General features: G+C 39.5%; 1 protein-coding gene across 2 annotated transcripts in view; it reads right to left on the bottom strand.

The window, feature by feature from the left end:
- Window positions 1-15,308, bottom strand: part of LOC140464867 (chorion-specific transcription factor GCMa-like) — a 44,784-nt gene extending 29,476 nt beyond the window's left edge. The window contains exons 1-3 of one of the 2 annotated variants that reach the window (XM_072560429.1): window positions 15,213-15,308; window positions 14,385-14,578; window positions 12,059-12,311 (exon numbers count right to left, since the gene is read on the bottom strand). In XM_072560429.1, coding sequence (XP_072416530.1) covers window positions 12,059-12,311; window positions 14,385-14,483 — 352 coding nt within the window. In that variant the 5' untranslated portion in view covers window positions 14,484-14,578; window positions 15,213-15,308. Of the gene's footprint in view, window positions 1-12,058; window positions 12,312-14,384; window positions 14,579-14,976; window positions 15,053-15,212 lie in introns of those variants that run through there. The other variant, XM_072560435.1, reaches the window with a different exon arrangement.
- Window positions 15,309-23,655: the final 8,347 nt, after the last annotated feature.

Genomic DNA, 23,655 nt, shown 5'->3' with positions numbered 1-23,655 from the left:
TTTCTGGAATGAGCGACATATTTTCAAAGGCCATAGCTATGATTAATTCGTTATATTGTTTTATAAATATGGAGATTCGTAGTTTATTATATTGTTTTATAAATATGGAGATTTGGAAGAATGAAGCAGTGAAAACTAAATTGTATTATTATCAAGCACAAAAATGGAGAGTCACTCTGTTTTTTTTGTTTTGAACATAGTTATTATACCCTTGAAGAGTAATCTTCAGGACAGTACCATTAGAACCCCTTTCAAAAACAAAGCTTTTCTAAATAAAGAATCTGCTCAACCTTAATTCATTTTTGTATATGTTTTGTGATTGTTGTTTAGACTAAGCGCACTAATGGTGTCACGGGTAAGGAGGGGTTGGTCCCAATACTGAGAGAAAATGTACACTTACAGTCATTCCAAATCATCCTTTTATTTGCAATGATTCTTGATTCAATTAATTGCTGAGTGAGAAATGAAACTCATTGACAGTGAGGCAACAGTTGACCAAGAGTAACATTGAAAGACCCTAGTCAAATCGAAGATCACAGAAATGAATCAAGGAAATCTAATCATTGGCTGGAGTCATTAGCTGGAGTCATTATCATGCCCAAAGGAAAATAGATATGGATGTTGGTGACCAATCAGCTCAGCTCAGGGCACTTTGTAGGAGTTCCTCAGGGTAGTCTCCTAGGCCAATGATCTTCAGCTGCTTCATCAATGACCCTGAACTGGGGATGTACGCACAATGTTCAGCAGCATTTTCAACTCCTCAAACGCTGAAGCAGTCCATGCCACATACAGGACTGCAGATGCTGGAGAGTCAGAGTTGAAAAGTGTGGTGCTGGAAAAGCACAGCAGGTCAATGCCACCTCCCCCCCCCCCCCCCCCGCCCTACCTCTTCCAGTTATCTCTCAGCCTCCTTCCCCCTCCACATTCCTGATGAAGGGCTTATGCCCAAAACGTTGACCCTGCTGCTCCTCGGATGCCACCTGACTTGCTGTGCTTTTTCCAGTGCCACACTCCCAACTCATGCCACATGCATCAACATCCTGTCACTATTTAAGCTTGGGCTGATTAGTTAGAAATGTACACAAGTGCTAGACAATGACTTAGGAATCCAGCAATGAATCACTTAACTGGCTTTGTAGAGAGATTCCGCCATCTCCAAGGTGTCGGATGGTATACTCTACATTTGCCTGCATAAGTCCAGGCTGAAAAGTACAGGAAAAGCTAAAGCCCACTCAGGAAAAAGGAGCCCGTTGCCCATTAGTACATGATGGCTACAATGAACACCATCTCAAAAGCACTTTTCAAACCCAAGATGTCCACCTGACTGGAATAAACTTGACTCCAACTTTATGGGAACATGACAGCTCCATGTTACACAACACTCTGTTTGGAAAAGTATTATCAATCCCTCTTCATGGATGAGCCAACATCCTGTAACTTTACCTTTGGGTCGCATGGAGGTATCTACATCACATGGGCTGGAACAGTTTATAAATGTGCGCGAGGGCAATTATGGATGAGCAATAAATATTAGCATTGCTATCAATTCTCACATCACATGGATGAACAAAACCATTCAAGTTAATGTAAACAATACTCAGTAAATATCAACACTTAATAATTATAAAAAGGACACAGGAGGGAGGGCCAGCTAAATTGGCAAGTTCAGCCATGTCTCACCAAGTGGTGAGAATAACATTTGACCAATCTGAACATTCAATAAAGAATAAACAAAAAGCAAGGTTTTTGTTTCTTCCCCCAGTACAAACAAAACATGAAGAAAGTAATCCTAACACCTCAGTAAAGCCATTAATACATGCCAACCACGATACCTGCAAGTCCATTTAGCTTTCTGACTAAGCTATTCTAAACAAATAACAACGACAAACCAATGCATTGTGAAATATTCACAAGTAAAACTTATATTTGAAAAGATATCTGTGCCATCTTTGTACCCTCAAAATGTCCTATGTCAATGCAAGCAGAGTTGGGCAGGAATGTTATGGCCATGATCCAGGTTTGACTAGGAGAATCACGTGTAGCCTCCAGTAGCTGTAGCATTGTCAGGTTTCACAAAGGAAAATTTCTGCACTATGGAATCAAAGTCTCCTGTGGATTTTAAATTTTAATTGTAATCCAATGCAAAATAGGAAAAAGCAAGAGTGGCAAGCACCCCTCAGCCTCCGACACTCCAGGGAAAAGCCCCAAGTTTCACAACATCTTTCCAATAAGAAGGGGACCAGAATTGCACACCATATTTCAACAGTGGTCTAACCAATGACCTGTACACCCGTAACATGACCTCCCAACTCCTGTATTCAATACTCTGACCGATAAAGGAAAGCATTCCAAACGCCTTCATTTCTATCCTAACTACCTGCAACTCCACTTCCACTTTCAAGAAGCTATGAACCTACACTCCAAGGTCTCTTTGTTCAGCAATACTCCCTAGGACCTTACCACTAAATGTATAAGTCCTGCTAAGATTTGCTTTCCCAAAATGCAGCACCTTGCATTTATCTGAATTAAACTCCATCTGACACTTCTCAGCCTATTGGCCCATCAGATCCAGATCCTGTTGTAATCTGAGGTAACCTTCTTTGATTTCCACTACACCTCCAATTTTGGTATCATCTGCAAACTTACTAACTACACCTCTTATGCTCACATCCAAATCATTTATGTAATGACAAAAAGTAGTGAACTCAGCACCAATCCTTGTGACACTTCACTGGCCACATGCCTCCAGTCTGAAAAACAACCCTCCACCGCCACCATCTGTCTTCTACCTTTGAGCCAGTTCTGTATCCAAATGGCTAGTTCTCCCTGTATTCCATGGCTCAAAGCCATGTTGACTATCCTGAATCAAATACATGTTTATCCTGTCCCTCAGGATTCCCTCCAACAACTTGTCCATCACCGACATCAGGCTCACTGGTCTATAGTTCCCTGGCTTATCTTTACCACCCTTCTTAAACAGTGGCACCACGTGAGCCAACCTCCAGTTTTCTGGCACCTCACCTGCGACTATCGATGATACAAATATCTCAGCAAGAGGCCCAGCAATCACTTCCCTAGCTTCCTACAGAGTTCTAGGGTACACCTCATCAGGTCCAAGGGATTTATCCATCTTTATGTGTTTCAAGACATTCAGCACTTCCTCCTCTGTAATATGGACATTTTTCAAGGTGTCACTATCAATTTCCCTACATTCTCTATCTTCCATGTTCTTTTCCATAGTAAATACTGATACAAAATACTCGTTTAGTATCTCCCCCATTTTCTGCGGCTCCACACAAAGGTTGGCTTGCTGATCTCAGAGGGGCCCTATTCTCTCCCTAGTTACCCTTTTGTCCTTAATGTATTTGTAAAAATCTTTTGGATTCTCCTTAATTCTATTCGCCGAAGCTATCTCATGTCCCCTTTTTGCCCTCCTGATTTCCGTCTTAAATATACTCCTTCTGCCTTTATATTCTTCTATCCTGTCTATCCCTGACATATACTTCCTTCTTTTTCTTAACCAAACCCTCAATTTCTTTCGTCATCCAGCATTCCCTATACTTATTAGCCTTTCCTTTCACCCTGACAGGAATATACTTTCTCTGGATTCTTGTTATCTCATTTCTGAAGGCTTCCCATTTTCCAGCCATCCCTTTACCTGCAAATATCTGCCCCCAATCAGCTTTTGAAAATTTTTGCCTAATACCGTCAAAATTGGCCTTTCTCCAAATTTGGAACTTCAACTTTTAGATCTGGTCTATCTTTTTCCATCACTATTTTAAATCTAATAGAATTATGGTCGCTGTCCCCAAAGTGCTCCACCACTGAGGCCAGCACTAAGGTTCTAAAGTGCACAGTCAAAAGATAAGGTGCTGTTAGGTTGGACTTTATTTCATCACAGCAAAAATCCAAGGTCGGAGCAGGAGCAAGGTGAAGAATTAAAATCTCAATCAATTTCAAGTTTGGGGTCTTGCTTGAAGATTGAAAACAACGTGTTCTGCTTTAGTTTCAAGTTCAAAGTCGGTGCAACTTTCATTCATTAATTACTTGATCTGTACATTTTTAGTTTGATGGATATGCAAAAATAAATTAAAGCACACTTTTCTTTCTTTCAAAATAATTATTCAAGCTGGCATTAATTGGATGTGTAAATACACAGATATTCCTTCATTGGGTCATTTAAAAGAACTATATTTTAAACATCTTCAATGTCTTTTTTTGATTTTACAATGTCACTTGGCTCATGGAGTATAAAGGATTATGTTTATTTCCTTCTCTCACGTTTTGACAGCTATTATAAATCTGAAAAAAACAACTGGACAATTTCGCCTGTCAGTTTGGAATTAAAATTCAAGTAGTTTTCTGATTTTTTTTAAAATGGGATTATATACCAATAACATGAAATCACACAACACATTGAAAATCATCTGCTACCTATAAAATCATTCCAATTTTATGAACAATAGAAAATGAATGTCAATTTTTTATCTGTCTCTTATTACAATGTTAGAAAATAAAAAAAACTATTCACAATATGCAGTTAAGTGCAGTTTTCTTCTGATATGAAATCTGACTGATGCATGAAAATTCCTAATTTTTTTAATAAATAGAAAAGAAAAATAATTCTAATATTGAACTTTTTAAAACAAGACATCACTGCTGTGTGAACAGTTTCAGCAACCACCACTAAAATATTCACCCCAGAATTGACAGTAGCTGAAAATGTTTAATTCCCATTGTTCAATCATTTTCAAAGTCCATGTGCAACAATTAACCAAAACCTACAGGTTTTAGGAAAATTATCTATAACTCTACTTTTAATATAAAGAAGATGGTATTAAATTGGATCTGATTTTAATCCATTCAAAACCAATCTGCTTTCACAGAGTCAACATAGTGTCCATTCTGTACATAACCCGTGGCATACCAGTTGAGTTACTTCATCGGGCTGTTTTATAAGGCATTTTGCAATAGCGAGCGTGACTGATCATTTTTTAATACTGCATGGTTTTATTGCTAATAAACCTGGGAAATGTTGTTGTGCATCATTTTGACTACATTCAGCACATAGATAAGGAAAGCAAATTTCAGATGGAGGTCAGGCTCAGCAATTGAATTAGATTTATTTTTTTCCCACTTGAATAACAATAACATTGGTACTAACCAATTATGAAATGGTTTCACTGATTGTCAATCCAACCATTCCCATTGGTCACTTCATATTTACCTTTGGAGAGTGTATTTCTGTTTCTGCATATGTTTAAAGTAAAAATTGGAAGCCAGAAAAATCTGAAACAGGATGGAAACAATCTTATCTTCATATATTATGGAATTTAATGTTAGTGAAAGTAAAATGATAATAAAGGTGGGTTTACAAGCTACGTGAAGCTGTTTCAGTATCTGCTTTTGGCAAGATAACCATCACTTTTATTTGAATTTTTATTTTATTCACTCATGGGATGTGAGTGTCGCTGGCCAGCCAGGATTTATTGCCCATTCCTAGTTGCCCTTAAGAAGGGGCAGCATTCTTGAACTGCTGTGGTCCACGTCTGTAGGTTGGCCCACAATGCCCTTAGGAAGGGAATTCCAGGATTTTGACCCAGAGACAGTGAAGGAATGGTGACATATTTCCAAGTCAGGATGGGGTGTTCCCACGTATCTGCTGCCCTTGTCCTTCTAAATGGAAGCGGTCCTGGGTGGTATGGTAATTTAGTTATCGAAATAACAATTTACCTTCCTTCATTATAAGTAACAAGTTATTTCTGTAACATATGATTTGGTTAAAACAAACCTTTCTTTTATTAATCTGCTTGCCTGTGATAAAATGCTGAGACAGTGAATTTAATCTTTGTTGGATGCAAACTTAGATAAAGTAATTGGCTAAAACTCAGTATTATGCAAAAACTCTGGTAAAATGTGTCAAATATTTCAAGGCTATTAAATTAATTTGATTTAGTTTTAATATATGTTGTTATTACAATCATTAATTCCAGTGGTTGATAGACCATCATGTGTTAATTTAAAAATATTGCTTAAACAGTTCAAGCATAGAATGTAATTCCATGTTTATAAGTTTTTAATACTTATGAAGAGGTTGTTCCTTATGTTTAAATGATGTACCAAACAGAGATCTACATTGCAAGGGCAAATGCAGTTATACTTATTAATTAATGGCTGTTCAACAATGTTGAGCAAAATTCCTCAGTTTAATATTTTACCTGACAAGTGCCAGGACCTCTCACAATTTAAGCTGTGATTATGATGGTACTCAAAACAGACTGATTTCTTGGATGACGCATGTTGCATTATTGTCTATTGGATGCACTTTACAATATTATTGTTTTGTTCCTCTTCATTGACATCTACACACCTTTTCTTTTGTGTCCAGAATTTTATTCAAAATACTTATAGATAATGTTATTTCAGACAGTATGAATATGAAAAAGAAAAGGCAGATGCACAGCAAGAATTATTTCTAGCTTCAGAAACCTCCAACAGATGATTCATCCATACATCTCCTTACTCTATTCACTCGGTTGATATGTAACTATGGACTACCTCAACATGTCTGAGGAATAAAACCATCTTTGACATTAGATAGTGATCTGAGATCTCATTTATTTGTTCAGGCTAACATTAAATATCTGAGTGTTTTACTGTTCAAAGTGTTGAAAGTCATTCTAATGTTCTTGCCAGAATATCTTTAATAACAAATATAACCAGTATTTGTGTCAGCTTAGTTCCATTGGTAGTGAACTCACAAGTTGAGTCAATGGGTTATGGTTTTTGTGTTTTATCTCCTCTTTAAGGATTAAGCACATGATCTAGATTAACATTGTCTAATGATATCCAAAAAATGGCATTGCAAAGTCCTAATCTACCTATTCTCATGGGTTGAGCTGGACTGCAAAATCTCTTGTTATTTCAATGAAGAACAGAAAATCTCCTGGAGTGCTGGCTAGCAGTTCCCTTCATTTGACGCTCTCAAAAAGAGATTAACTAATTTCTCAATTTGTGAGATCTTCCTAGTCACAAATCGGCTGCCACATTTTCCCTTTTAAGGATATACCAATTCACTGAATTTATGTCATATTTCTTGGATTTTGCTAGTGTATCACAGTTGCCCGAAGAAATCACTGTACTCTCAAAGTAATTGTCTACGAGAGATTTTTTGGCAATGTGATAACTCATCACATAAATGCAAGGGTTTTTAAAAAAATATTTTCAGCATTTGAGAAGGCTGAATCAAATATGACTTCCCACAACACCTGGAAAAGAAAGACCTCCAGCCATACTCCAAACATCTTGAATACCTGGAGTACAAGAAGATGCTTTCTTTTATTTCTGATGTCTATGGGTTGCAAGAAGCAATCATTTGCACTCATGGACCCATTTAGAGTCAACTCTTACAATGCAGTGGCTAAAGCAAAAACCTTTAACTGGTACCAGGTAAAAGATCAAATTCATGTCCAAATTGCCAGGTTTACAAATTTGATGCAAGTCTAGCAAATGATAACATAATATTTATCAATTATTGTTAACAGGAGACAATGGCACAGTATGAATATTACTGCACCAGTAATCCAAAGGTCCAGGCTAAAGGTCTGAGAACACAGTTTTAAATGACGGCTGATGGAATTTAAATTCAATTCATAAAATCTGGTACTAAAAACTAATTTTTCTAATGGTGAACATGAAACTAACACCCATTGAATATCCATCTGCTTCACTACTGCCTTTTAAGGAAGGAAATCTGCTTTGCTGGCCCAGTCTGGCCTACATGTGATTCCAGATCCACAGCAATATGGTTAACTCACTCTCCCTCTGAAGTAGCCCTAGCAAGTCATTCAGTTCAAGAACATAAGGAATGGGCAACAACACTCACATCCCATTAAAGAATAAAGAAAGAAAAATAAAACAAATTAATCAAAAATAATTAATGTGGTTGTTGTGAAGTTATTTCTTCTTTCTGGTCTTTAGAAATTTTAGTTTGAGATTAAATTTGAAATCTGTGATTCTGAGAAACTCATTAGCTCATCTACTAGCTCAGAAAGGAAACTCCAGAGTAGTTTTCCCACTGAATTTGTTTATTCCTCTAGTATTTATTTGAATTTAATGGAGGAAAGGGCCCTGGAAATTTGCACCATTAAAGTTTTGCTCAGCTAGTCATAGAATCACAGATTCAAAGAAGGGAATGACATGGATGGAGACCACTTAGCCCATTGTTATTTGAAAATGTTTGCATAGATTCGATCTAATTCATACTATAGCCCCACATTTCCCTGCTATTTCTCCTCCTTGAAATATTTAGAAAGGTTCTCCTGGAAAGCTACCATTGGATCTATACCCATTACCTCACAAAGCAGTGAAAACTAAATTCCAACCAACTATTATGTAAAAACTTCTTACTTGCATCACTATTGGTTCTTTTGTTAAACACAACAAGTACCGTCTCCTTACTTGATCTAAATTCTGTATGATTTTGAGTACTTAAAAATGTGTTACTGGAAAAGTGCAGCAGGTCAGGCAGCATCCAAGGAGAAGGAGAATCGACGTTTCGGGCATGAGCCCTTCTTCAGGAATGAGGAGGGTGTGCCAAGCAGGCTAAGATAAAAGGTAGGGCACACCTCATTCCTGAAGAAGGGCTTATGCTCGAAACGTCGATTCTCCTTCTCCTTGGATGCTGCCTGACCTGCTGCACTTTTCCAGCAACACATTTTTAAGCTCTGATCCCCAGCATCTGCAGTCCTCACTTTCTCCTAGATGATTTTGAGTACATCTGTCAAACTTCCTCTTTGGTTTCTTAGCTGTAAGAGTTTTAATCCAAGCTTCTACAGTCTTTCCACGTATCTGCAATCCCTACTATCAGGGACCATTTGAATACATTTCTTCAGTGCTCTCTCTGAAGCCATCCATTTTCTTACATTTCTTATAATGCATAGCTTGTTGTGGAAAATATAGCCACAATATTTCCTTTTTGTTTCTTTTGAAATGGACACAGTCTGTAAATTTTCTAGATCTGAAACAAAGTATAAAGGTGGTGTATTCATTTAGTTACTTAAACCAATAATAGAGAGTCCCGTCATCTGGCAACTACCAAATACATAAATGGTTGTGAACTCCTCAGCTTCTTTACAATCTCTTTTTCAGAATATATATATATCCTATTTCAAGTCCAATTAGAAAATCTAAATGGAAATTGCTAGACATTCTTGGATGTAACAGAATTTGTACTTGCAAATGAATTGTGTAATTAACATGTCATCAAATGTATAGATTCCCAGGTAATATCCTCCATTTTAAAATAAATATTTGAAGTGACTTATTACTTAATAAATTATACTCTCTGCTTATTGTTATTACAGCTTGAATCATACATTTCATGAACACTCAGAAACATAGATGATTAGGGCACATGACAAAGCTATTGACCCATTTGGTTTGTCACAGCTTTTTGCTAAAGGTACTTCAAAGCCACCACTACTGCTCTGAGGTCATGGGTAGAGATTCAATTGTGGCTTTCCAAGGGAACTTTCCTAAAAAAAAATCAAGAAGGGAGAAATTGTAGGGAAATGGACGCTGCCTGTCCTGTTCTTTTCATACTGTCTTTGTGTCTACTCTACAAAAACCTTTCATAACTTTATAGACCTGTGTTAAGTCACACTTCAGCTTTCTCTTTTCAGAAGAAAAGCAGCACAACATATTCACCCGAATGTTCACGGAAAAATCTAACCTAGCCTCACTGTTCTGGTATATTTGATCCATTTTGTGTGTGTCCTTGTAAGTTCCTCTTATTCATTTAAAATTATCAAATATTCCGAACATTCTCCTGTATCAAATTTATTTAGTTACCCAAACAGAGCAATGATAATGGAGAATTCCATTTTGAGTGTGTCTGGAGTACTTTGTGAACAGCAGAAATAATGAGTTTCATAAGTTTTCCTTTATTCTGTTTGACAATAAGCATAAAAATGAAACCTGACAAAGGGACAGAGCTCTGAAAGCATATACTTCCAAATAAACCTGTTGGACTATAACCTAAAAAATCACAAATGAAGATAAAACAATTTAAAATAAGTGAAATAACCATAGAATTGATGGAAATTTAATAAGATGCTACTGTCTTTTCTCTACTTCAAATATTTATTCAAAATGCACAATAATGTCCCTATCAATCACTTCTATAGCAAATACTTGAATTAATCATTAAATTTTCTTTTGGCCGCCTCACCTTCAAAAGAAATAATCTCAGGTTACTGCTTACAACTGTGGGAGAATTATTTTGCATTCCTATTCATTGTTATGAACTCTCTGAAAATGTCTATTTTGAACATGGTGCTAAACTACATTCAGTCAAACAAAATTCCAAAAATTCTATATTGACAAACGAATAAAATAACAATATCCCCACCCCACCATCACCTGGAAAAATCACTGCGACAAACTCTCAATGGCTTTAAAGCTACTTCTAGAATGGGGCATATAAAAATAAATGTAATATATGCTAACTATGCCCTTCTCAATGCTTTTGTACAAATTTATCTTTACTTCTGTACTCCATCCAAATTTTACAAAATTCATACTAATTTGATCGTTCAGTATAGCTTTATCTATCTGCATTTGCATAAGAAACAATACATTTATATAAACTTGTCTTATGTGGTCACAAAATTTATACATGAATTGCCACTGAGCAAATGCTGAAATAATCGTAGATTTCTGCATTTGCTTTACCTGAACAATGATTCGCAGAATCAGTTCTTCTTCACTATCCACATGTCTGCCTCCAAATTCCCACTTACTCTACGGATTTACTCTGATTAATTTAATTGAAACACAGGTATAGATGGAGTAAGAAAGGAAATCAGAACAGATATGTAATGAAGTTGGAAAAGGAGATAATTTGACATGCATGTAACAACAGGGGAAGATATAATTATAGTTTTCCAGTGATGAAGTCCCAATGCGAATATTTAATTTATTGTTACAGCAGCTCATTGGAGTACAAACATAACAGCCCTGGATTAAAATCTGATCTCCATCATGGAATCTAGATGTTCATGCGTTGGAGGGTTGCATCTCATCAATGTCACCATAACAGGAACTCTTCGGACCACTATTATTTCTAATAGCTCAGAGTTAATCAGACCTCAACTTGGTTTAACACAAACATATCAAAACTATTTTAGACACTTCCCAATGCTTTAATAAGCTAGCTACTGAACTGATTAATACAAACGTTTTTACATAGAAGTACATAGAGGACAGAGCACAGAAATAGGACATGTAACTCAACTGATTCATATTGATATTTATGTTCTACTCAAGTGTCTTCCCATCCTTCCTTATCTAATACTATCAGCATGGCCCTCTAATTCCCTTTTCCCTCATATCCTTAAAAGTATCTGAACTATTTACCACTGTACCATTCCCTGTGGTGGTGAATTCCAGATTCTCACAATGTTATAAATAAAACACTTTCTAAGTAATTCCTTATTTAACTTCTTGATGATAGTCTTACATTGATGGCCTCTGGATTTTCACTTGCCCACAAGTCAAAGCTCTTTCTCACTTTTGCTTAATGACATGAAGTGTTAATTGTTTCTCTCTACAGCTGCTGCCTGACTTGTTCTTTTAATACTGTTTCTGTGTCTATTATAAAAGTTTATTTAGAACTTTATAGACCTGTACTAAGTCACACTTTAGCCTTCTCTCTTCAGAAGAAAAGTGACCCAGCTTATTCATCCTTTCCTGATAAGTATAACCAAGCCTCACTGTTCTGGTGTATTTGATCCTTTTTTGTGTGTCGCTGTAGATTCCTCTTAGTATAAAAATTCTTCTAAAATGATCAAATATTCTGAAAATCCTCCTGTGTTAGATGTATCTAGTTGCCCAAATAGAGCAGTGAAAGTGGAGAATTTCATTTTGAGTACAGGAATAATGAGTTTCAGAAGTTTTCTTTTATTCTGTCACAAAAGTGAAAAAGGAAGAGAAAACAATTTAAAATAAGTGAGGTAACCATAGAAATGATAAAGAAAATTGATAAGGTGCTACTCACTTTGTTGTTTCTGTCGTGCCTTATCACATATGGCGGGTCTCTGATATATCTTTTTCCCATCAGGCAGGGAGCAATCATTGCTGCAGACCACTACTCCTAGACAGGATTTCTTCAGTATGTGGCAGTTGTGGTTGTTGGTATTCCTCATGGCCCATCCACTCTGATGTCTTTGTGCATTTTTATCATCTGAACTATAAATAAATTTAACATAGGAATCCGTCCATTCCTGGAAATGATCCAGTTGATGCACATCCTTTAAAGAGAAGTTAAACAACGAATAAAACTTAGTTCGTTTTACAAAAATATAGACATACGCATTTAATCACAATCTGTAGTGAAAATGAATATGTCAGAAATGACTCTAATGTCATAACCATGCCTCTCGTTTGACAAATTCATTCAAAAATAAAATTTGATGCTTTTTAAAAGATAATTTTGGTGAAGAGCAGTTATCACAAAAGTTATCAACTTATATAGCTGCACCAAGACATTATAATTTGTGGCAGCAAAGATCGTTGCCTCACGAATAATACTCTTGACCGAAATCTTAGATTGTAAATCAGAGAGCAGTCAATAAATTGTTTAATATAATTAAAAAGCAATTTGGTTAACAATCCAAAACGGTAGTGTAATAAATGGACACTATCATATTTTCAGGTGTTGGGATTGTATTTAATATACTTTAACAGGAAATCACTCGGCCATTTTTATCTGTACTGACTCTGGTGTTATTTGAAAAAGACATTCTTAAATTCATATCGTTTCTTTTTTCAACAGATGCTAACATAACTGATCAACATCTTTTGTGGTTACTTTTAACAGTCCGCATTAAAGCAATGTGCAGTAATCAATGGGAAACGCTTCAAGAAGTAGAGTGCCTGACACAGCGGCTGAATTAATTTATATAAGGCTAAACAATGCTAACGCATTCCAGATTAACAAAGGACAAACTTGCATTCATATAGCAGCTGAGACATCCATCAAAACTGCTCCAAGGTAGTTCCCCACCGCTCGAATCAAGCTAACAATTAACATTCAGCCCAGCTTTCCTAGGAAGCATGCTCGGAAACATGGAGCTAGTTAGTTCCCAGTAAGACAAAGCGCAGCAGGTCAGGCAGCATCCAAGGAACAGGGAATCGACGTTTCGGGCATCAGCCCTTCTTCAGGGCTGTGCAGGATCTGAAGAAGGGCTTATGCCCGAAACGTCGAAGCTCCTGTTCCTTGGATGCTGCCTGACCTGCTGCGCTTTTCCAGCAACACATTGTTCAGCTCTGATCTCCAGCATCTGCAGTCCTCACTTGCTCCCAGTAAGATAAAGCCGGGCTTGTATTAAGATTACTATAATAGCAATCACTTGTCTAAGGTTGGAGGGGGTCAGCGACCTAATACGAGTTCTGCATTTGCCGTTTGCCCTAAAGATAATTTTTGTGCTGTCACTTTTGTGACACTTAGGTCAAGAAATAAATCGAAATATTCTTCAGGCGAACTTTTCACATAACGTACAAACGATTGTAAGAAACATAAACCAGGTTTCACAACTTTAAGTAAGGAAAGGATGGAAGAATGCGCTTTGGAATGGACAGAATATTTTGGTCTAGAATGGTAACACTTCAGTGAGTAATGTTTAAGGTAGGTACGCGTCTTTCGAGTGATTCTCGGTTTTTGTTTTAACGAATCTATTCGGATTTGTCGTGGTACACCTCAGGGGAAAGTGAGCTTTGAACACAAACCCTTCTAACCTAGGGGTTGGGACACAACCACTGCTCTACAAGACCCTTCTGGCGACTCTATACCTGCCCCTTGCACACTCCGAATTGTACTTAGATCTTCTAAGTGCGAGAGGTTCTGGAAATGGTTCCGTTCAGTGCAATGAAATTAATAAAGGGACGTCAAGAATCTGAAATTAAAACAGCAAATGCTGGAAATACTCAACAGGTCAGGTCGCTACTGTGAAGAGAAATATCAGAACGTTGACTTTAGCCAGACGGGAAAGTGATCTGAAGAAGGGTCACTGAATCCGAAAAGTTAACTCTGCTTTATCTCCACCGGCCTGCTGGGGTTTCCAGCAATTTCTGTTTTTATATCTGAAAGTCTTGAGCTGGGGCTATCACTTCTCATTGAAGTGGTGAGTTAAATGGTTTCATGTCTAGAATTTAAAATCAATTCCACTTGGTACGCTCTGTAATGTAGTGATCCTTATTGTACATGTTTCAGAACGGAGGAAGCACGTTCAGGTTACAGATAACAGGTAACAGTCTGATGTAAAGTGGCTGGTATTGTGGGGAATATCCTGGTCCAGTCGCAGTCCCGAGTAAGACCCGCTCACCTGGGGCAGCTTGGGGTCGTTGATGTCCCAGGATATGGGCGATTCCAGCGCAGAGATGTACTCGGAGTCCGGGAAACAACGCTCACCGCTTTTCAACATCCTCTTGGCTGGTGCAAACTCGAAAGAAAAAGCCTCCTGCTCGCCTCTTTCGAGAATCCCAAAACCGGTTTAGCAGAGAGCTTTGAATTCCCCTTCTGAAAAGCAGATCGAAAATAAGTGTCAATTCTGCAAGGCTGACCAGACTCGTTCCATGGAATCGTCTACGTTATAGCTGGGAACAGGGCGCACAATTCAGACAAATGGTTTATCTGCGCAGAGGAAAACAAATAAACATAATAGACTAAACCGTTTCTCCCTCCCTTGTAGCATCCTCCAAACAGATGTGTCAACCCATCACTAAAATCCAGGTGAGGTGCAAGGGGAATACCAGGCTGAGGGATTGTGTAGAACTGAAGGTGGCATAATATTCAACACAGCTCAATTTAATTTCATTCCCAAATGGGCTGAAATCACAAATTTTGTATCTGCCTGCGTGCCAGTGACTTAATCTCACCCCAGAAAGAGAAAGTTAAATCACTAACGAATTACACACACTAGAAAATTACTGAGTAACAACCAATGGCAAACGAAAGCCGTACGAAGTTTAGTCAGGTACGTTTAAAGTGATCACCACCTCAGCCAAAATAAAAAAATAGAAAGATGAGGATAACACAATCTGAACAATTATTCGGTGAATTGGCTGTGAAAATAAAACATCAATTCCAGAATTATAAGTCGAAATACCCCAAGCTGTGACACTCAGTCAGAAGGAGAGTTGTTTCGCTTTACCTGACTGCAGCCGGCTTTGAGGAAGCAACTGCCCAGTCCGCCAGCTGAATGACTGAGACTCCGAGCGAAAGGGGAGCAGCAGTCTGGTGAGTCTACTGCAAGAAGAGGAGCCGCAATTTTCCTCGGAACAGCAACTCTACGGTATGTCATGCAAATATGCTCAGCACTCTGTCCAATGAGCAACTCACAAGGGACCGACTTGAGGTTTGGCGCAAAGAGGGGATTAAAAAAAAACTCATTGGTGTTTTGAGTGTTTTTAAATCAACCAACTGGCCCATAGCGACATGGCCCAATCATTCTTTACAGACCCCTTTAGAATTCCCTGTAGCTGTTCAGGGAGAGGTGGGCACCGCAGGGAGTGGAGTGCTTTATTTCCCCCTCCAACTCTATTTTGAATTAATCCCTGCTCTTCCCTTGACTTTATTGATCACGCAGCATTGCCCTTTGAGGAGAAGGGCGTTGCTTGTCACTGACCACTCCAATGTTTTCTTTCACCGCTGTGGTGGAAGTTGAACAAAGATTTGTACACCTGTTGTCTTTCACTGTGTCTCACACCTACACACACACACACACAACATGGGTGCTGGGGAAAATATAAGCACTACTGCAGTTAGGCGATAATGTGGGTGTTAAGGGGATAAAAGAGAAAATGAAAAAACATTAATAGCCCTGTTTGGCTGATGGGGGATTGGAGCCACCTTGGTTAGTATGGATATTTGTCAAAAAGTGTGGCGCTGGAAATGCAGGCAGCATTCAGGGAGCAGGATGTCCTGGGGTGCTGCCTGATCTGCTGTGCTTTTCCAGAGCCACACTTTTCCACTCTGATCTCCAGCATCTGCAGTCCTCACTTTCTCCATGGATGACCTGTCCCTGGGCAGGCTGCTGGACCTTCACCTGCTTAAAGTGGAGCAACCCTCCAGTGTAGATCACTCCTGTACTTGCTATGTCCTGCTCATAGAGGACAATACCTTAATATGCTTAAAGGTACGCTTGTGTTCCTCATTTCCTTCAGCGATCAGAATGTATTAGCCTAAAAGTACAGTTTCAAACAACAGCCTCCATTTGAATAGCACCTTCACATGGGAACTGAGAGCAGGTGTGGGCTATTCAGCCTTCCAAGCCTTATCCACCATTCACTATGATCATGGCTTATCCTCTACCTCAATGCCATATTTCTGTATTCTTCCATAATCCTTGAGGCCTTTAAGATCTGAAAATGTATCCACCTCTTTCTTGAATATATTCAGCAACATGGCCTCCACAACCTTCTGTAGTAAAGCATTCCACAATAATTTCACAGGATTGAAAAACCAAGAGTAGGTTTTGAAGAAGCATCTTAAAAAGAAGGGAAGTGGCTGGTGAGGCAATTCATTTCAGGAAGGGCATTCCAGAGCCACAGCTGTCAGTAGTGGGGAGAAGGGATTGGTCTGCGCAGTAGCCATAGTTGGAGGAATGCAGAATGCCCGGGCAGTTGTCGGACAGAAGGAACTTACAGAGATTGGAAGGATTTGGACTGCTCTGTCTGCAAAAATGAACCTGAGCTTCCATTTGTTGCTACTTGAACACACCACCGTGTTCTCTGGCCAACATCTCAATCTTGGGCTTTCTGGAGAGCTCCCGTGAAGCTCAGTGCAAGCTGGAAGAACAGAACCTCATTTTCTGCTTGGGAACCCTGCAGCCTTCTGGACATAATATCAAGTTCAACAATTTTAGGGCTGGAGCATCTTTCGCCATGCTTTCCCCTACCCACATACACCAAGCCTTGTCATCACATGAACTATTAATACACCCTACCCATTGTCAGCTACTAATAGTCTCCATTAGCAGCTATTCATTCCACCCCCCCTGACTGACCTTTAATTCCCTTGTCTGTTCAACAGTTTTTCTCGCTGGATGTAGGTTTGCTCACTGAGCAGGAAGGTTCATTTTCAGACATTTCGTCACCATACTAGGTAACATCTTCAGTTAGCCTCCGGACAAAGCACTGCTGATGATTCCTGCTTTCTATTTATATGTTTGGGTTTCTTTGGGTTGGTGATGTCATTTCCTGTGGTGATGTCATTTCCTATTTCCATCATGGTAGCCCACAAACCCACCGACACACTAAAACAGCAGCTAATGTACTTGAAAGTCCCTATACACACCATAAGCAAAACTAATGTCATTTACAAAATACCATGCAAGGACTGTACCAAACACTACATTGGACAAACAGGCAGAAAACTAGCCATCAGGATACATGAACACCAACTAGCCACAAAACGACATGACCCTCTCTGACTAGTATCCTTACATATAGATGAGGAAGGACACCACTTCAACTGGGTCAACACATCCATCCTAGGACAAGCTAAACAGAGACATGCACAAGAATTTCTAGAAGCACGGCATTCAAACTGGAACTCTATCAAAAAGCACATTGACTTAAACCTGATTTACCACCCCCTGAGAAAAAGTACAGAAAATGACATCACCACAGGAAATTATATTACCAACCCAAAGAAACCCAAACATAAAAATAGAAAGCAGGAATCATCAGCAGTGCTTCGTCCAGAGACTGTCTGAACATGTTACCTAGTATGGTGATAAAACCTACACGCAAAAACTCAACCTGAGCTACAAATCTTCTCAAATTTTTCTCTCTCTTTGGACTCTACCTCCATCTATCATTTATTGCCTCCTCTTTTCTCCCCTCTCTCCATCTTCTGTATAAAAAACATCCTTTTACTAGCTACAATCAGTTCTGAAGAAAGGTCACTGGACCCAAAATATTAACTCTCATTTCTCTCCACAGATGCTGCCAGACCTGCTGAGATTTTCCAGCAGCAATTTCATAGAATCTGATGAAAGTTTCAGTTTTTGTAACACACTAGTGGGCCAGGTGCCAAAGAAAGTTGGTAAAAACATTCAGCTCACTCTTGCGTCAAAAGAAAAGTTGAGCACCTTGGATCAATTTTCTTTTGTATTTCTAAAAACGAGATGGGATTTCATTGACATGTTTGAAACTGAGTGAGGGCTGGACAGGGTGAATGCAGGGACAATGCTGGAGAATCTAGGAATAAGGACAGAGTTAATAAACAAAACACCTTTTTAAGATGGAGATGAAGGGGAACCATTCCACTCAGAGGGTTAATAATCTTTAGAATCCCTTTCCTGTGAGAACAGCAGAATTTGATTCTTGATTTAATTCAAGACTGATTTAGACAGAGTTTTGATTGATAACAGAGTCAGACATATGGGGAATAGGCAGTAAAGTGGAGTTGATGCCACAATCAGATCACCCATGATCTTAGTGAATCTAGACTTGGCGAGCTGAATGGCCTGCTCCTGCTCCTACTTCTTTGCTGTTATGGGTCTTGGAGAAGGTTGCAATATGTCTCGCAGCATTTGAGTTGGAAAAGTAGCAGGCACAGCAGGTAATAAGGAAGACAAATGGAATTTTGGCTTTTATTGCTAAAGGAATGGTGTATAAACATAAGTGTACAGTTATTGCTAGAACTGTACAAGGCATTGGTGAAACCCCACCGAGGGTATTGGGTATAATTTGGTACCTTTAGTTGAGGAGGAGTGTACTTGTATTGAAGGCAGTTCTGACAAGGGTTACGAGATTGATTACAAAAATGAGGGGTTTTTTTTATGAAGAGAGATTGAGCTGTTTAGTCTTCCACTGTTTGTAGTTTAGGAGAATGTGAGGAGATCTAATTGAGGTATATAAGATGCTAAAGGAGATTGACAAAGGTGAAATTGAAAAGATGTTTCCTCTTGTGGGGCAATCTGGAACAAAAGGTCATAGTTTTAGAATATGTGGGAACAGATTAAAAACAGAGATGAGGAGAAATTATTTCTTTCAAAGGGTCATAGATTTTGAAATTTATTATCCCAGAGTGAGGTGAATACCAGGACATTGAGTAAATTTACAGAAGAGATAGGCAGATTTTCAATTATTCATGGTTCGAAGGGTAATGGGGAATGGACAAGAAAATGGAATTGAAGCTGAGATGACATCAGCCATGATTATATTGAATAGTGGAGTCATCTCGAGGGGTTGAATTGTCTCATCCTACTCCTAGTTCTTATGTTCTTATGCTTGGGAAGCTTATACTTCCTACATGCAATTGCCTTGCTCTATGCAACCACCAACAAAAGTCTCTGACTCTGAGCTAGTCTTAGATTTTTCTGTCTACCATTTCTTGATTAACCCTCCCCCATCCCCACTAATCACTCATGCTAATCCCGTAACTTACCATGACAGTCCCCATCTAACCCTCCCTCTGAAATCTTCCCCCACTCCACGGGTTCCTTCCAATTCAATCCAACCTGACTAACTCCCCCTAACCTCAAATCCTGACCACCAAGTTTCTCCTTGACAACCTTACTACCCCGCCAGGCACCACCTCTTGACTTCCCTTCCAGACCATATTACCCTCTGACTTGACTACCCCACACAGATCTTGCTACTCAACAAGTTTAGCCCCAACTCAGTGATCGATCCTGAGCAAACACAAAAGGCCAGGTCTTCTACCCCACCCACCTACCAGTTCACAAGACATTCTACCTAACTCCGCACTCCCTATTCACTAACATTCATCCGCTCCCTCAGTCATTAAAATTCATCAATTCCCTCAGTCACTAACACCCACATCAACATTGACTTTTACCATATAACAGCTAGTGTTGTAATAAGGAGGGGAGTGTTGTGTCTTTCCCCCCCTGCATTCCAATTCTGTAATGGAGCACCTGGACAATTGCTGCACTCCACATTTCTGAAGACCAGCTTGGAAGATCTGGCATCAAATGCAGAGTGGGATCAATGCAGGAGAAAATTCAAGTAGAATGGCAATCTAACAATAATTTCTACTCTTCAGAAGATCTGAGCCAATGTCTTCAGTGTGCCCACAATGTAGCTGAAAGCAATTTCAGCCTCTGTACCTCGTGACATTATTGGATAATCCAGGGTGGGACATGATTTGATTTGATTTGATTTGATTTGATTTATGATTGTCACATGTACCTAGGTACTGTGAAAAAAATTGTTTTGCATGTAATACAGGCAGATCATACCATACAAAGTGCATTAGGGCAATGGAAAGGGGCAAGGAATACAATGTGACGGCTGCAGAGAAGGTGCATAAACAGTGAGATCAACATTAAATTAAATTTAAGAGGTCCATTCAGAAGTCTAATAATAGCAGGAAAGATGCTATTCTTTAATCTGTTGGAATGTGGTTAAGCTTTTGTATCTTCTGTTTAGCAGAAGAAGTTGGAAGAGATCAGAACCAGGGTCAGAGAGGGTCTTTGATTATGGCTGCCTTACCAAGGCAGTGAGAAGTGTAGATGGAGTCAATGGATGAAAGATTAGTTTGTGTGATGCATCAGGAGGTGGAGAAATTGACGTTTCGGGTGTAACCCTTCTTCAGGACCAGGGTGGGTGGCTTGCTGTGTTCTTCTAGCCACTGCCTGGCTTGTTGAGTTCTTCCAACCTCCTGCCTGTCTACTTTGGATTCCAGCATCTGCAGTTTATTTTTTGTCTACCACCTCCTCTGGCAGCATGTTCCAGACATCTGCCACATTGTGAAGAGTTGAACAGAGATTTGACAATTTAACAAATATCTAACACATCCATGTAAAACTACAAATTGTTATTCTTAGTTTTGTTGCTATTCCTTTGTGGTAATCCCTGAGACATCAACAGAGGTGGAGGCAGGTCACTGAGGTTCAGCTCTGACTGCTCAAGTGCTCTTGTGCTCAGGGCCAAAGACTGCCAAGAGGTATCTCATCAAAGGCAAAGTTGGCCATGAGGCCAGGAGGCAAGGTGTTGGATTCTGAATGGGTTGGGAGTGAGGGGCTATGATGGGTGCCTGAAGCTGAGCCAAGTTCCCACATCCAAGTCCCCTTTTATTACCCGACCACCCATATGTTGGTGAGCATTTTGCACACTTCAGTAGCTCTTGACGGACCAACGCTCACTTTCCATTCAAGTTGAAAGATTGCAAGGCTTGTTGAAGGCTTGCAATGTGATTGCTGTGTTTGATGTTCCACACAGGTGGCCATTTTCTTTGGATGAAGATATCATCAGTAAGACCTGAGTCTTGCTGGCACTCACCCTTGATGCAGACACTGTCAAACTCTCCACATGCTTGTACACCGTAGGTGCAAAGGCTGCCAGCTGTCTCATCTCCTTTGTGATACTGTTCCAGAATTATCCTCTTCACAGAGGGTCCCTTAGAAACAGCTCCAGAGTCCAACTCCTGAGTGGAGTTTGGAGTGTCAAGTGTCCTCTGATGGGAATTGTCCACTGCTGTTCCTTGTCTCCAGCACCATTTCATGCTCAGTAATTCTGTGAGACCCACGTACCAGGCTTCCTGGTCACATCAAGCTGTGTTATCCCTGAGTTGGGAGAGTTTTGATGACTTCTTCCTGGGGATAGAACACTTGACTGGCCTTTAGGAGATGAAAGACATTAAGTAGAATTGTTAAGTTAAGGTATATGTCAATCATCATATATCCATGGGCACTAACTCAAGTCACCATGAGTGAGTATTTTTTGCGGTTTCTCGCTCTGAGAAGTTTACAGCTGTCACCAGGTTCCCATCTCCTCAGCTCCAATGGACAGACATTGCCAAGATTCAACCATTTCCAGAAACCCCTCGTCTGAAACTGATATTGTACTGCACCCTGTTCCCCTGTGGTAGAGATGGAAGAGGTAGTTGAAAAAAGAGAGCTAGGAAAGAGAGTAACAATGTTTTCCCTAAACAGATGGGTGTTTATTTGAGGGGTGCATTAAAATGAGGTGTTGGTGTATATGTGGATGTGAAGAGGGAGATGGACAGCAAGGGGTGAATACACCTACAAGGTAGGCAGGCATGAGGAATGATATGGGGAGATGATGGCTTCGGGATAATGTCAGTAAATTATTAATTCAGATACTCAGCTAATGTTCTGGGGACCCAGGTATGAATCCTAGCACAGCATATGGTAGAATTTGAATTCAATTTTTAAAAATCTGGAATTAAGAAGCTACTTGTGACCATGAACCTGTTGTCCATTGTCAGGAAAACCATTTGGCTCACTAATTTCCTTTTGGGAAGGAAATCTGTCATTCTCAGTAGGCCTGTGACTCCAGACCCACAGCAATGTGGTGGACTTTCAACTGGCCTCTGAAATGGCCTAGTGTGACATTCAGATAGGTAAGAACGAGGATTGCAGATGCTGGAAACCTGAGTCTGAATTAGAGTGGTGCTGCAAAAGCACAGCAGGTCAGGCAGCATCCAAGGAGCAGGAAAATTGACGTTTCGGGCAAAAGCCCCTCATCAGGCCTAGTGAGACATTCAGTTGTATCAATCACTATGAAGTCTCAACAAAGAAATGTAACCAGATGGACCATCTGGCATTGACATAGGTACCTGAAATGACAATGGCAGAAACAGCCCTTTCAACCTTGCAGAGTCCTAATTCCCTCCCTGAGGGGATTGTGAGTTAATCTACAGCACATGGAATGCTACAGTTCAAGGTAACAGCTCACCACCACCTTCTCAAGGGCAACTATGGTTGGAAAGTAAATACTGGCCAACCATGATGTCCACATTCCATGAGTGAATTAAATAAAACTGGAGTAGACTTGGGAATGCGGAATGAGGATCTTGTGTTAGACGCACATCAGGATTTAATAGACAGTGGCTTTACACTCACAATTCTGGACCTGATCAGATCGTAAAATCTCTTCCAGCATAGTATCTAGGAGCAGAAGCCCATGTGGATCCTGTGCAAACTCCAGCTACATCACCTTGTTCTCTTAAGCAGACTTTTTCTGCTGTCGTGAACACAGAGAACTTCCCTCACACAATGTAGCATCATTGCTGAAGAATTTATGTGAAGTGTAGCTTTACAATGTTCAAACAGTTTCTTCAATGTTCAGTCCCTTTAAATTGTTTTGCATGGTATGCCTGTGCAATGTTCACCTAGATTGCTGTGTGTCACACATTTGTGCAGTTCATCTGAGCATTGTCCTTACACTTTAAGGATCTGTTATTGCAATTTCATCGACTTTCCACACTGATGATGTGTTAGATTTCAGCCAGTGAGTGTGAGCTGTTGTATTCTGGAGCCATGGATAGTAATGGTAAGAATCTGCAATCTTCCTAACCATCACATGGAGGTGTGCTAGAATCTCTCCTGCTCATTGGCACGTGTTGAAAGATTCGCAGTTAGATACTCAACCTGCTTAGTCACATTATGAACACACCTTCCTTGTCCAGGTTCATAACCTGGAGCTTCTGAATCAGAGGCAGGGACTCACCGTGCCACAAGTCCTTCTCATACATCTAGACAAACATTCAACTATCTTCTTCAAAGTGTACTTTTCAATAACTCAACTGAAATAGATTCATATGGGCCAATGTTACTTTGACGTGTGCTAATTACTTAGGCAACTGGACACCAGATA

This window comes from Chiloscyllium punctatum, chromosome 3 (assembly GCF_047496795.1).
Source record: "Chiloscyllium punctatum isolate Juve2018m chromosome 3, sChiPun1.3, whole genome shotgun sequence".
In the NCBI taxonomy this organism is placed as follows: domain Eukaryota; kingdom Metazoa; phylum Chordata; class Chondrichthyes; order Orectolobiformes; family Hemiscylliidae; genus Chiloscyllium; species Chiloscyllium punctatum.
Note: the sequence above shows the minus strand (reverse complement) of the source record. Positions and strands in the feature narration are given on the sequence as shown.